The sequence below is a fragment of the Archocentrus centrarchus genome, chromosome 24 (genome assembly GCF_007364275.1).
Source record: "Archocentrus centrarchus isolate MPI-CPG fArcCen1 chromosome 24, fArcCen1, whole genome shotgun sequence".
Taxonomy (NCBI): Eukaryota; Metazoa; Chordata; class Actinopteri; order Cichliformes; family Cichlidae; genus Archocentrus; species Archocentrus centrarchus.
In genome coordinates, this window is record NC_044369.1 from 34,634,507 (window position 1) to 34,650,405 (window position 15,899).

A 15,899-nucleotide genomic window follows, 5' to 3' on the forward strand; every position below is an offset into this window, starting at 1 on the left:
TCTGAACCACGCAGTGATGCAGCTGATTAGGATGCCCCTGTAAACAGCGTCCACAGTGGGTGCTGGAGCTCTCGCTCTCCTCAGTTTGTGGAGGAAGTAGAGGTTTTGCTGCACTTTCTTGGTCAGAGTTGGGGGTCTAGGAGAGATCATCTGAGATATACACACCCAGAAATTTGATGCTACTCACCCTTGGTGGTTGAAGGGGGTGCTGGGTGTAAGATCTTCTGAAATTGATGATTATTTCCTCGGCTTTTGTCACATTTAGGGAGAGGTTGTTGTCTCTATACCATGTGGGCAGTTTGCTCACCTCACTCCTGTAGTGTACTCATCATTGTCGTTGATGAGACCCACCACTCTTCTGCAAACTTAACGAAGGGGTTGGTGTTGTGGCTGGGAGTGCAGTCATGAGTCAGCAGAGTGAAAAGCAGGGGCTGAGCACACATCCCTGAGGAACCCCTGTGCTCGGTGAGATGGTGATTGAAGTGTTTCTGCCAGCTCTGACTGCCTGCCGAGGCCCAGACGGTCCAGTTTATGAGGCGCTGAGGGGTGATGGTGTTCAATGCCGAGCATTCGTCGGCACAGACCCCGTCTCTAATCAGCCAGCTTATGAACTGAACTCTGGCTTATTTTGATCTGGCTCAGAAACACAGAAACTCAAGAATACAAAACACACTCTCTTTGTTACTGGCCAGCCTGGAAATCGGTAACTCAAACTGTTTATTGTAGCCAGCAGACTCACACCAAAGCTTCAGGTTCAAACAAAGGGATTGACTGTAAAGTACTCAGAGACGGCTGATGTGGGTTGAAAAACAGTCTCAGGCTGTGATGAAGAGCACCGATGACTTCGTTTGCAGGAGGCAGCTGAAGAGATGGAGGTTGCATCTTTTGGCGGGCCAGGCGGTGTCGAGGCGGAAGGGCATCTTTGCCTCGGGGAGGTGATTCGGCGACGGGTGCAATGTCTCTTCTTAGCAGCTGAAGATGAAGGATCAGGGGCCCGCTCCTCATCATTTGACCACTGGCTTGCCAAAAAGGAAGCAGGGCCAGGCGAGTAACAGGCAGATCATGGGAGTGTGGAATCAGACACAGGTGAGCCAAGTGCATTTTGATCCAGGGAAAGAAACCATCCTTTAAAATGTTGAATGTGAGAGTGTAAAGTGTAAAGAACAGGCCTTCAATAGCAGAGGTAGCCACTCATCACGCCCTCACAGCAGTAGTCTCTAAAAGCCTCTGAACAAGCTTCAAGCTTTAACAACTCCACCTTTTTTCCTCTAAATATGCTGCTACATCTGCTGGGCCCATTATGGTCAGCGTGTTCTATCACGGTTTGTAGATAATGCAGAGCGTGTGGACAGTGATGAGTGAGGACCCTGAATGCAGACAACAGCCAGACGTGGCAGCTAGGAAACACACTGGGAGTGAGGAAAACAGGCACACAGCTGCTGTAAATACACAGAAAGAGGAGACACCTGGGGGCACAGCTGAACTAAAACCAAGCACCAGAAACAAAGGTCAAGACACACAACAACAAACACACAAGTTTGGCAACACAAGATACAAGGAACACGGAGGGAAACAAACCAAGCTGGAAACTCAAGGACTAGAACAGAGGTCACCAATAGGCAGACCTTGGTCCTGATCCGGACCGAAATGATGTCTCATGCGGACCAGAACCTAATACTGAAACAGAAATGACCACTTAATTAAAATCTTGAGCACTTTCTGGTTTACCGGCGCAGCTTTTACAGTCGTTATGGTAGTGGTGAAGTGTCCAGGGAAACCCACTGACCAATTACATACGAGTTCGGCTATACCACGTGATACCACCAAGCTGGTTCCTGCCAGCCGTAAACTTTGTAACAAACGGGGTTATTACAGTCAACGAAAATTAATGAAATAATGAAAACTGAAACTGGAAAAAACATTTTTGTTAACTGAAATAAATAAAAACTATAATTAAAAGCAAAAAAACATTTCTGGAGAAATCTAACTACAGGTCAGGTCCACGCAGCCCACAATATTGTGATTAACCTGTTCAGTGCTTGTGCGTTTCCGGCTACTTTTCACTGCAGTGTCTGAATTTATCAGTGAGAGAATGACAATCAGGAATAATAATCAAAGCATCAATACAAGGACTCACAAATGTCAGCAAATTCCTGGAGGGAGACTGCTGGAACTATTGGGATGGATGTGAGGGAATGAAGAAAGTGAAAAAACAGGGACAAATATGTTTGCAGCCAAAAAACTGAGCACAAAGAGCGAGGACCAAAAAAGTCCCAACTGGCACCGCATATAAAACACCAGCACGACCACAAGGTAATTAACACACACAATCCAGCTACACAAGCATGAATGAGGACATGAGGTCGGCCACTTCCGTAGGTTGTACAGAGGCCGCAAAGACCCTGCAAGACTAATTAGAGCATCTAACCAAGCTAGCTCCAAAACAGAAGCAGCTTCAGGAGGTGAGAACATCAGGATGCAGCTGGATTTGACCTTTGACTCCTTCAAAAAGTTTGTTTTTGTCCAACATTCGCTCCGTTCTGATGTCACGTAAAAGTGTGTATCCACGTAAAAGTGTGTACCCACGTAAAAGTGTGTATAGTGTATAGTATATAGAGAATAGTGTATAGTGTGAATTACTTTTTTAGGGCCCGAGCACGAACTGTGCGAAGGCCCTATTGTAATTGCTTCGTTTATTATTATTATTATTATTTTTTTTATTATTATTCAGGCAAATGAATTGGCTTTTTGGGGGCTTTATCATATTCAAAAACTCATGAAACTTTGCACATGCGTCACACCTGGTGAAAATTTAAGTATTTTAATGGGCTCGGGCAAGGGCGCGCCCAAATGGCTCGCTAGCGCCCCCTAAACTGGAGCCCCACCGCTGTGTTTCACGTACATGAATGAAACTTCATACACATGTATATCATGTCCAGGCGCACAAAAAATCCTCTTGGAGCCATGCCCTAAACCCAACAGGAAGTCCGCCATTTTGAATTAATTATGCAAATTTGGCGATTTGCAGCCCTCACACTTTTTCTAATAACTCAGAGGTTTTAGACGTTATCATCTTCATATTTGGTTTGTCTAACCTACACCCCCAGGGGAATCTAAATCTCGAAAATGGTGAGTTTTTGCCAAGGGGGAGGGGTCCTTATGCCCCTTTGAACTTTGATCATTCGCCATGAAATTTTGATTGCCTCTCATTCATACCTACATGATCCAATGTGCATCAAACTTCTCCAGTAGGATGAGGGTGCCCCCCTGAACACATACATATGACAATATTTAATATCAGTCGCAGCGCCACCTAGTGGGAACAGGAAATGTCATATTTTACACTTGGAGGTCCAGCTCCAAGGTGGTTTAGCAGAACCATCTCAAATTTCACCTGGAAAGCCTTAAGAAGTTGGACTTACTGTGTTTTCAAAACTGTGAGTTTTTGACAAAAGGGCGTGACCCTTATGGGACGGCAAAGTTCGATGATTCGCCATGAACACAAAAATGGCTGTAACTCAAAGCCAACTTGCCCAATCTGGCTCAAACTTCAGTGGTGTGATAAGCATGCTGCCCTGAACACACTCATATGCATAAAGTCCATAAACGTTAGAGCGCCGCCTAGTGGCAGCTCGGAATATCTTAAAATAGCAAGTTTTTTGAGTAGCCCCGGAGCTACGTTTTATCTACATGTATGAAAATGTACATGCTCATGTAACATCCTAAGACGTACAAAAAAGTCTCTTGGACCCATACCCTAAACCCTACAGGAAGTCGGCCATCTTCAATTGAAGGTGTCAATTTTTGCGATTTCCACGCCTGCTATTTGAACGAACTTGTCCTAGGGCATTTCACCCAGTGACACCAAATTGGCTCCAGATCATCTACACAAGTAGCCCATCAAAAGTTATTCAGGGTTTTGTAGAATATTGAACGGTGTTGCCATGGCAACCCTCTGAATTTGGACTTTTTTCAATTTCAAATTCACAGAGATTCTAAACATCAGCCCCTGGGCTGTGCTTTCTCTATGTACCTGAAAATGTGCCTGCTGATGTAAGATGCTAACGTCTACAAAAAACTCTCTTGGACCGATAGCCCAAACCCAACAGGAAGTCAGCCACGTTTACTTTAAAGTGTCATTTTTGCAGCATTTTTCGCCTTTTTCAGGCCTTTTTGCCTCAACTCCTCCTAGGGCATTTGACCCAGTGAGACCAAAATGGCTCCAGATCATCCACACAAGTAGCCCATCAAAAGATATTCATGGTTTTGTAGAATATTGAACGGTGTTGCCGTAGCAACCCTCTGAATTTGGACTTTTTTTCCATTTCAGGCCCAGATAGGTTCTAAACATCAGCCCCAGGGCAGTGCTTGGTCTGTGTACCTGAAATCGTGCATGCTGAAGTAACATCCTAACACGTACAAAAAAGTCTCTTGGACCGATAGCCGAAATCCAACAGGAAGCCTGACATGTTCTAATTAAGGTGTCATTTTTGCAGCATTTTTCACATTTTTCAGGCCTGCTATTTGAATCATCTTCTACTACAGCTTTTCAACCAGTCACACCAAAATGGCTCCAGATCATCTACACAAGTAGCCCATCAAAAGATATTCATGGTTTGTAGAATATTGAACGGTGTTGCCGTAGCAACCCTCTAAATGTGGGATTTTACTCATATACCACAGTGCACCAAATTGTTACATCTCTGACATACATTGTCCGATCTGCCTCAAACTTCACAGGCTTAATGGGAGGGTAAGGGAGACTGGACACACCCCTCTATCAGCTTTGTTTCACACTCATAACGCCACCTAGTGGCAACAGGAAATCAGTAGGACACTGATACTCATCATCCTATGGTCATTACAGTTTCATTGATGGCTGCAGGCATTACATAAAGCATTGTGACATATTAATTAGTGGGCACTCACCGACGCCACCTAGTGGAAGCGGGAGACGATCGACGCGAAGTACGGCTAGCCTGCTGAGCTGTCAGCAGCCGGGTGAGCCAGCTACTCTCTCGTCTGCGAGAACCTCCGAGCGCGGTTCGGCTGGAGCGTGCCACGGGTCGACGCGCGCCGGGTGCGAGGGCCCGCTCATCGCCGCTTGCGGCTTTAATTATTTTTATTCTTCTTCTTATTTATATGTGTGTGTATATATGGTTGCAGGTACAAAATACATTTCACTGTGCATTGTACTGTGTATAACTGTGCATGTGACGAATAAACACTATCTTAATCTCTTAAATCATACACCACGTGTTCTGCACTGACGCTGAAGTTTGTTGTAGAGTTTATTCAGTTTTGAGTTCATGTTTTTTTCTTTATGTTTCTCCCTGTTGATGTTCATGTGTGTTTTACACACATGAAACACACAATGCTGCTATTCTGTGAACTCTTTTTCCTTTTCCTCCAGGAGGCAGGCAGCATGGAGTTCCTCCTGCCTCTAGGGTGGGACTGGCGGTCAGGGCTGTCACACCTGTTTCTTGTTTAGTGGCCATCAGCGCAGTATTTAAGGCTCAGCCTGATTCCTCAGTCTTCACCAGAGTGTCTGTGATTGTGGGGTAGGAACTCCAGGCCTTCTTGTGGATTTTGCGCCTCTGCTCATACCTCTGTGTTTGCCTTGCACCTATGCTACTAGGTTCAACTCTGATTGCATTTGGCAGTGTTTTTGGATATTCCCACCCACCTTTACCTTCTGGATCTACCTCATCACTACCCTTTGCCTGCCTGCCTTCCTGGACAACCTCAAGGCTTCCACAGCAACTCTATATCTCTTCCACGGATTTCACAAGACCGGCTAACAAGTAAGATCCTCTGCATCATCCTGGAATTGCCTGTGAACCACTAACTTCTTTCTGGCAAACAAGAACTTATCGGAGTACCTGGCAAGGTGATCAGAGCGTGTGCCCACCAGCTCACCCTGATTCTCACCAGGATTTTCAACCGCTCCCTGGCCCAAGCAGTCATCCCCCCCTGCCTAAAAACAGCCACAATCATCCCCGTGCCCAAAAGGTCATCTGTCACCAGCCTAAATGATTACCGCCCTGTGGCCCTCACACCGGTAATCATGAAGTGCTTTGAGAGGCTGGTTCTCCAGCACATCAAAGACCACCTGCCCCCCACTTTCGACACCCATCAGTTTGCATATCGTGCAAACAGATCCACAGAGGACGCCATCGCTGTAGCTCTCCACTCTGTGTTGAGCCACTTGGAGCAGCAGCAGAGCTACGCTCGCATGCTCTTTGTGGATTACAGCTCAGCGTTCAACACAATCATCCCGGACATTCTCACCACCAAACTGCACACCCTGGGCCTCCCCCCTCTCACATGTTCCTGGATCAAGGACTTCTTAACCAACCGGCCCCAGACTGTGAGACTTGGCCCCCATCTCTCCTCCACCCGCACACTGAGCACTGGCTCCCCACAGGGCTGTGTGCTGAGCCCCCTCCTGTACTGCCTCTACACCCATGACTGCAGTCCGGCCCACAATAACAACCTCATCGTCAAATTTGCTGACGACACCACAGTGGTCGGACTCATCTCAAAGGGAGATGAGGCAGCTTACAGAGAGGAGGTCCTGAAGTTGACAGCCTGGTGTTCAGAGAACAACCTGGTACTGAACACCATGAAAACCAAAGAGATCATCATCGACTTCAGGAAGCACAGGACTGACCCAGCTCCCCTCTACATCAACGGCGAGCGTGTGGAGAGGGTCCACACCTTCAGGTTTCTTGGTGTCCTCATCTCTGCTGATCTCTCTTGGTCAGATAACATCACAGCTGTTATCAAGAAGGCTCAGCAGCGACTTCACTTCCTGAGGGTCCTCAGGAAGAACAACTTAAGATAAGATAAGAGATAAGATAAGATAAGATAGTGTTTATTTGTCACATGCACAGTTATACACAGTACAATGCACAGTGAAATGTATTTTGTACCTGCAACCATATATACACACACATATAAATAAGAATAAAAATTAAAAAAAAGTAATTCACACTATACACTATACTCTATATACTTTACACTATACACACTTTTTAAATTATGATATTTACACTGTGCAATAATGGTCCAGTTAGGGCTCAGAGTTGAGCAGACGGATGGCTTGTGGGTAAAAACTCTTCTTCAACCTTTCAGTCTTAGCCCTCAGGCAGCGGTAACGCCGGCCTGATGGGAGCAGGGAGAAGAGAGAGTGTCCGGGGTGGCTGGGCTGTTTTAGGATCTTCATGGCCCTCAGCCTGCACTGCTTGGTGTAAATGTCCTGCAGGTTGGGGAGGGTGGTTCTGATGGTCCGTTCAGCTGAACGAACCACCCTTTTTAGGGCCATGAAGTCCTGCTTGGTGCAGTTTCCCATCCAGGTGGTGATGCTCCCACGCATGATGCTCTCGATGGTGCAGGTGTAAAAGTTCCTGAGCACCTTGAGTGGGAGCTTGAAGTCTCTCAGCCGCCTGAGGAGGTAGAGACGCTGTCTGGCCTTCTTCACAGTGATGTTTATGTGATGAGTCCAGGACAGGTCCTGTGAGATGGTCACTCCCAGGTATTTGAAGGTGTCCACTCTTTCCACCTCAGCACCACTGATGACAAGTGGATGGTAGTCCCTCTGCTGCTTCCTGCTGAAGTCCACGATCAGTTCCTTCGTTTTGCTGACGTTGAGCAGGAGGTGGTTCTCCTGGCACCAGTTCTCCAGGCGGGAGACCTCTCTCCTGTAGGCTGTCTCCTCATTGTGAGAGATTAGTCCCACAACAGCAGTGTCGTCAGCAAACTTGATGATGACGTTGGACTCTGACGTGGCCTCGCAGTCATGGGTGTACAGTGAGTACAGCAGAGGGCTGAGCACACAGCCTTGGGGGGATCCAGTGTTGAGGGTGAGGGAGGATGAGGTGAGGTGACCCACTCGTACCACCTGTGGTCTGCTGGTCAGGAAGCTGTGAACCCACCTGCACAGGGATGGGCCCAGGCCCAGGTCCAGCAGCTTAGAGACCAGCCTGGAGGGAACTATGGTGTTGAATGCTGAGCTGTAATCTACAAACAGCACTCTCACATAGTTCCCCTTACCAGTGTCTATGTGTGAAAGGGTCTTGTGGAGGAGGAAGGATATGGCGTCATCTGTGGATCTGTCTGGCCGGTATGCAAACTGTAGTGGGTCAAGGGTGGTGGGCAGTGAGGAGGTGATGAATGTCTTGATGAGTCTCTCAAAACACTTCATCACCACAGAGGTGAGTGCTATGGGCCTGAAGTCATTGGGGCTGCTGGGGTGTGGTTTCTTTGGGACAGGGACTATGATGGACTTTTTAAAGCAGGTGGGAATCACACACAGTTTCAGTGAGAGGTTGAATATCACTGTAAACACAGGTGCCAGCTGGTCAGCGCAGGTCTTAAGGACACGTCCGCTAATACCGTCTGGTCCAGCCGCTTTCCTGGTGTTTACACGTCTAAACGCCCTCCTCACGTCGCGCTCCATCACAGTGAGTGTCTCCGCCCCTCCGGCCGGGAGCGCAGCGGGCTGTCGGCTTCCCGACTCAAAGCGCGCAAAGAAGATGTTGAGTTCATCAGCCAGAGAAGCGTCGGAGTGGACTCAAACCTGCTGCTGACCTTCTACCGCTCATCCATTGAGAGCCTGCTGATGTACTGTATCACAGTATGGTACGGCAGCTGCACTGAGGCAGACAGGGTCAGGCTTCAGAGGGTAGTCAAGACAGCACAAAGAATCGTTGGCTGTCCTCTCCCCTCCCTGATGGACATCTACACCTCCCGCTGCATCAGCAGAGCCAGGAACATCATCAAGGACAGCTCACACCCTGGCTTTGACCTGTTTGACCTGCTGCCCTCTGGCAGGCGCTACAGGTGCATCAAAGCCAGAACAAACAGACTCAAGAACAGTTTTCTTCACCAGAGCAATCACCACCCTGAACTCACACACTCACCCACTGTAACTGTGCAGCACCCACATCTCTGTGCAATATCTATTATTCATACTGAACAATATCTATCACTCCTATATTGTGTAATATCCAGTATTCATTCACTAGTGCAATATTCATTCACCAAGTGCAATATTCATCATCTTCATTATTATATGTATACACGCATTTACTTTCTTACATTGTATAGATGCACCAATGTAGGTATGTATGTATATATTTTTATACATTCTATTTTTTGTATATTTTACACATTGTTTATTTTCTGTATATCTCTTGATCATATTGATTATACTAGATTATAATATTTTTATAATATTTTTATTTTCATTTTAGAGAGTTTGATTTTCTGTTACATGGCACTGAACAGGAGTGGCCCTCCAATCTCATTGTACATCCTGTATAATGACAATAAAGGCATTCTATTCTATTCTATTCTATTCTATCCTTCTCTCTATTCAGAGAGGAGTCCTCTCTCACCTGAGTGTTCCCTCCATGCTTGTTTCCAGTGAAAGAATGCCCTACCAGAATCTCCCCTGGGATTTTCCTCACCTGGCATTGTCACTTTATTTTCTGACGTTGTAAATAAATATTGCACAGTTACCTCCTGCTGTCTTGTCCTAGATTCAATTCAATTTTATTTATATAGCGCCAAATCACAACAAACTGTCGCCTCAAGGCGCTTTGTATTGTGGGTAAAGACCCTACAATAATACAGAGAAAACCCAACAGTCAAAACGACCCCCTATGAGCAGCACTTGGTGACAGTGGAAAGGAAAAACTCCCTTTAACAGGAAGAAACCTCCATCAGAACCAAGCTCAGGGAGGGGGGGTCATCTGCTGAGGGGGGACAGGACAAAAGACATGCTGTGGAAGAGAGCCAGAGATTAATATCAATTAATGATTAAATGCAGAGTGGAGTATAAACAAAGTAAAAAAGGTGAATGAAAAGAAACAGTGCATTATGTGAACCCCCCAGCAGACTAGGCCTATAGCAGCATAACTAAGGGAGGGTTCAGGGTCACCTGATCCAGCCCTAACTATAAGCTTGATCATAAAGGAAAGTTTTAAGCCTAATCTTAAAAATAGAGAGGGTGTCTGTCTCCTGAATCCAAGCTGGAAGCTGGTTCCACAGAAGAGGCGCCTGAAAGCTGAAGGCTCTGCCTCCCATTCTACTCTTAAGTATCCTAGGAACCACAAGTAAGCCAGCAGTCTGAGAGAGAAGTGCTCTGTTGAGGTGATATGGTACTATGAGGTCTTTGAGATAAGATGGTGCCTGATTATTCAAGACCTTGTATGTGAGGAGAAGGATTTTAAATTCTATTCTAGATTTAACAGGGAGCCAATGAAGAGAAGCCAATATGGGAGAAATCTGCTCTCTCTTTCTAGTCCCTGTCAGTACTCTAGCTGCAGCATTTTGGATCAGCTGAAGGCTTTTCAGGGAGCTTTTAGGACAGCCTGATAATAATGAATTACAATAGTCCAGCCTAGAAGTAATAAATGCATGAATTAGCTTTTCAGCATCACTCTGAGAAAGGATGTTTCTAATTTTAGAAATATTGCGCAAATGCAAAAAAGCGGTCCTACATATTTGTTTAATATGTGCATTGAAGGACATATCCTGGTCAAAAATGACTCCAAGATTTCTCACAGTGTTACTGGAGGTCAAAGTAATGCCATCCAGAGTAAGTATCTGGTTAGACACCATGTTTCTAAGATTTGTGGGGCCGAGAATAAGAATTTCAGTTTTATCTGAATTTAGAAGCAGGAAATTAGAGGTCATCCAGGCCTTAATGTCTTTAAGACATTCCTGCAGTTTAACTAATTGATGTGTGTCATCTGGCTTCATTGATAGATAAAGCTGAGTATCATCTGCATAACAATGAAAATTGATGCAGTGCTTTCTAATAATACTGCCTAAGGGAAGCATGTATAATGTAAATAAAATTGGTCCTAGCACAGAACCCTGTGGAACTCCATAATTAACCTTAGTGTGTGAAGAAGACTCCCCATTTACATGAACAAATTGGAGTCTATTAGATAAATATGATTCAAACCACTGCAGTGCAGTACCTTTAATACCTATAGTATGCTCTAATCTCTGTAATAAAATGTTATGGTCAACAGTATCAAAGCTGCACTGAGGTCCAACAGGACAAGCACAGAGATGAGTCCACTGTCAGAGGCTGTAAGAAGATCATTGGTAACCTTCACTAATGCTGTTTCTGTACTGTGATGAATTCTGAAACCTGACTGAAACTCTTCAAATAAACCGTTCCTCTGCAGATGATCAGTTAGCTGTTTTACAACTACTCTTTCAAGAATCTTTGAGAGAAAAGGAAGGTTGGAGATTGGCCTATAATTAGCTAAGACAGCTGGGTCAGTGATGGCTTTTTAAGCAGAGGTTTAATTACAGCCACCTTGAAGGTCTGTGGTACATAGCCAACTAATAAAGACTGATTGATCATTTTTAAGATTGAAGCATCAATAATTGGAAAGACTTCTTTGAACAGTCTAGTAGGAATGGGATCTAACAAACATGTTGCTGGTTTGGAGGAAGTAACTATTGAAGTTAACTCTGAAAGATCAACTGGAGCAAAAGAGTCAAAACAAATACCAGCAGTGCTGAAAACAGCCGAACATGAAGAATAATCTTTGAGATGGTTATGAATCATTTTTTCTCTAATGTCTAAGATTTTATTTGTAAAGAAATCCATGAAGTCACTACTAGTTAAAGTGAAAGGAATACTCGGCTCTACAGAGCTCTGACTCTTTGTCAGCCTGGCTACAGTGCTGAAAAGAAACCTGGGGTTGTTCTTATTTTCTTCAATTAATGATGAGTAGTAAGATGTCCTAGCTTTACGGAGGGCTTTTTTATAGAGCAACAAACTCTTTTTCCAGGCTAAATGAGCATCTTTCTAATTTAGTGAGACGCCATTCCCTCTCCAGCTTTCGGGTTATCTGCTTTAAGCTGTGCGTTTGTGAATTATACCACGGAGTCAGGCACTTCTGATTTGAAGCTTTCCTTTTCAGAGGAGCCACAGTATCCAAAGTTATACGCAGTGAGGATGTAAAACTATTGACGAGATAATCGACCTCACTGGGAGCAGAGTTTAGGTAGCTGCTCTGTACTGTGTTGGCACTGAAGAGCATAACAATGAAGGAATTAGATCCTTAAACTTAGTTACAGCACTTTCAGAAAGACTTCTACTGTAATAAAACTTATTCCCCACTGCTGTGTAATCCATTAAAGTAAATGTAAATGTTACTAAGAAATGATCAGACAGGAGGGGGCTTTCAGGGAATACTGTTAGGTCTTCAGTTTCTATGCCATATGTTAGGACAAGATCTAGAGTATGATTAAAGTGGTGGGTGGGCTCCTTTACATTTTGAGAGAAGCCAATTGAATCTAACAATAGATTAAATGCAGTGTTGAGGCTGTCATTCTCAGCATCTACATGGATGTTAAAATCACCCACTATTATTATTTTATCTGAACTGAGCACTAAATCAGATAAAAAGTCTGAGAAATCAGACAGAAACTCTGAGTAAGGACCAGGTGGACGATAGATAATAACAAATAAAACAGGTTTTTGATTTTCCCAATTAGGATGGACAAGACTAAGAGTCAGGCTTTCAAAAGAATGAAAACTTTGTCTGGGTCTTTGATTAATTAATAAGCTGGAATTGAAGATTGCAGCTACTCCTCCTCCTCGACCTGTGCTTCGAGCATTCTGACAGTTACTGTGACTCGGGGGTGTTGATTCATTTAAACTAACATATTCATCCTGCTGTAACCAGGTTTCTGTAAGGCAGAATAAATCAATACGTTGATCAATTATTAAATCATTTACTAATAGGGACTTGGAAGAGAGACCTAATGTTTAATAATCCACATTTAATTGTTTTATTTTTTGGTGCAGTTGATGAAGCTGTATTATTTATTGTTTTTGAATTTTTATGCTTAAATAGTTTTTTGCTGATTTTAGCTTTGGTTTTTGGTGGTCTGGGAGCAGGCACCGACTCTATGGGGATGGGGTTTTGGGGGGATGGCAGGAGGAGAGAAGCTGCAGAGAGGCGTGTAAGACTGCAACTCTGCTTCCTGGTCTCAACCCTGGGTAGTCAGGTTTTAGGAGGGTTAATAAATTTGCATTTGCATGAGGTGGTCGATGCAGATTGCATTTGGGTCCTCCCTTTGCCCTCGGCTTTTAGCCGTGATATAAACATAACTAAACCATCCAGGGAAAGGAGCCTCAACTCAAGGAATACAAAACTCAAAACACCACAACACAAATACAAAAGGCTTCATGAGTCTGCTGCTACCTGTCTGCCTGATGAGCTCCATGCAGCCACTGGGAGTGCAGGGGATGAAGCAGCTGCTGAGATCTCCTCGAGACAGTTTCCCTGCATTAATGCAGCTCAGCCTACGCACACACACACACAGACACACACGCAGAATTAGTGATGAGTGCTCGGTGACAAACAAGACGTGATGCACTCACTGACCCGTCCACATCTTTCTGTGGGGACACAGCGTTGGTGACGAGATCGGTGTCGATGTGGTTGACAGAGTCCAGCGGCAGCTGGACGATCAGACCGTGCACGGATGGGTTCTCGTTGACAGACATGATGCTCTGCAGAACCTGCAGGAGGACAGGAAACAGGAAGCCGTCAGACCTTCAATCAGGGCCGGGTGATGATGATGGAGAGCATCGGTGTCTGACCTCCTCCTGCGTTGTTGTGTTCGGCAGTCGGATGTGTTTGGCTTCTATTCCGATCTGCAGGAAACAAAGAGCAGCTGCATTGATCAGCAGTTAATGATCAGCTCTGAATCAGCTCACAGTTTGTGGTGTGTGTGTGTGTGTGTGTGTGTGTGTGTGTGTGTGTGTGTGTGTGTGTGTGTGTGTGTGTGTGTGTGCGTGCGTGTATGTATGTGATTCTCACCTCGGCTGCAGCCCTCAGTTTGGTGCTGATGTACAGGTTAGAGTCATCTCTGTCTCCTGCCTGAAACACACACACACACACACACACACACACACACACACCTTGAATGTGGGTGGCGTCCTGTTATTGTAACATATACACAAAAAACTGAACTTTTACATCTATGCTCTTATTTTGAAAGGTTTCAGCTGCCTCTGTGATGGAGTGGAAATCAAACAGTGGCACGACCACTGTCACCCTGCGGTTAGTGAAGCTTTGGGGCATCTTTGTTCGCGGCAGCAGAAGTGACCGTGTTGGATGAGGCTGCAGCTGTAATCTGAGTACAGTTACACTCAGAGCAGTTTTACTGGGTTGGTGTTTACTTGTGTCTGTTCAGTGTGAGTGAGCAGCTCACAGGATGCAGACAGTCTGAGTGTGTTACTCACACTGAAACTCACACATTTCCAACCTGAAAGTGAACATGAGGTAAAAGTTTTTAATCTGACTGCAGTTTTCCAAACTCTCTTGCTCCATAAAGATCCATCCAGCAGATTAATCAGGTATTCCAGACATGCTCCTCCCCTCTGACATCTTCCATGGTCTCCTGCAGCATCCTGAGCTGCTGTCTTACAGAGATCCATCATATCTACAGTGAGTCCACCTCCAAGGTGAGGAGGAGCCCAGGAGGCATCCTGATCATCCAGATACACTTTAACATGAAGGAGCTCCAAGCTCAGCACATCTCCATGATGAAGCATACAGGTAGGAGCGGGAATACTTCACCTGGAAGAGGAAACCCAGGGCTCCTCGTGGACCTGGACTGGGAGGGAGCTCTGTGCTCAGCTGCTGGTTTGTGTGGTTTCAGCAGTGATGGATCCACAGATCAGCACATCTCTCTGACATTATAAACCTGTGACATCATCATAATGAGACAAAAATGCAGCACAGTTCCTGCGTTTGGAGGCAGGTGTTCTACTTTCTTTGTCCTTGTCTAATTTTTTATCAGCACAGGTGCAAACACATAGCCATGCACTCAGTCGGGGGTGTTTTTAATATTGTGTCCAGTCCATTTATAACTAATGAAAAACCCCTCTCTGTGCTCAGCATGTGTCACCAACAGGGGGCGCTGCCAGTCAGGTTAAGCTTAACGAGGCCTGTGTGAGCAGGTGAGCCGGAAGGCTCTCTGATCTGAGCGGTCTGAGAAGAGGAGCAGCTGCGCACTCTAAAAAGCCCAACTTCATATTTGTTACTCTGACTTATTTTTAAAAGCTGAGAATAAATACACTTTAAAAAGTTGAGCCAACTGAAAATTTTAAGTTTCTCTCTAAGTAGTGCAACCTACTTAAAGTTTTAGGTTGAACAAACTTCAGATAGTGATTTGGGGATCTGCTGTAGTAACAAACATGGGCATGCGTCATGCTGTGCACTACTGCGCATGTGCATTTGACACCACCTTAGGGAAGCAGTATGACCTGTACGTTACTTCAAGGACAAACAAACCAGGGAAGGCTTTATGTTATTTGTCCTTCTAGTTTTTTTATGTTATGTTAAGCTAAGGGTTTTAGTCAGTGGTTGATCGCCTGGCGCTGCATTTCGGCTGAGAATTTCAGCTGATAGCGATCGTTTTCGATCGCTATCTTTACAGGAATGGCAGTTTGGTAAAGTGATCGACCACAAATCCCGCCTTTTTCAAGTTCGCATTTATGTAACATGTTTTGTGTGGTGAAAGTAATTTGCACATATATAATGTCTGCTTTAAAGCTAATACTTTCAGTACAAGGGTACAACTTTAGTCTAGCAGGGTTGGTCTGTTTTGGTTAGCCAGCTAGTTAGCATGTTGCTACACTTTTCTCCACCATAGTTCACATTAGTGGTGGTGAACCTTGGATTCAGTGATGTAACAGGTTACTTTGCAGGTAATGAAAAAACATAAAGCAACAGTCTGTTTTGTACATCATGCACCTATGTTTTTAATTCCATAATGATTAACCCAAAAGTAATGCGCAGTGTTTGTTTTTGTTTTTTTGCATAGGTGGAGTGGGTTGCATTGAGGTA

General features: G+C 44.9%; 1 protein-coding gene across 2 annotated transcripts in view; it reads right to left on the reverse strand.

Annotated features, from left to right (window-relative positions):
- LOC115774202 (C-1-tetrahydrofolate synthase, cytoplasmic-like) overlaps positions 1 to 15,899 on the reverse strand; it is a 29,683-nt gene that overhangs the window by 4,625 nt on the left and 9,159 nt on the right. For both annotated transcript variants that reach the window (XM_030721360.1, XM_030721359.1), the window contains exons 4-7: positions 13,866 to 13,925; positions 13,646 to 13,699; positions 13,428 to 13,564; positions 13,245 to 13,345 (exon numbers count right to left, since the gene is read on the reverse strand). In XM_030721360.1, the coding sequence (XP_030577220.1) occupies positions 13,245 to 13,345; positions 13,428 to 13,564; positions 13,646 to 13,699; positions 13,866 to 13,925 (352 nt within the window). The remainder of the gene's footprint in view (positions 1 to 13,244; positions 13,346 to 13,427; positions 13,565 to 13,645; positions 13,700 to 13,865; positions 13,926 to 15,899) is intronic.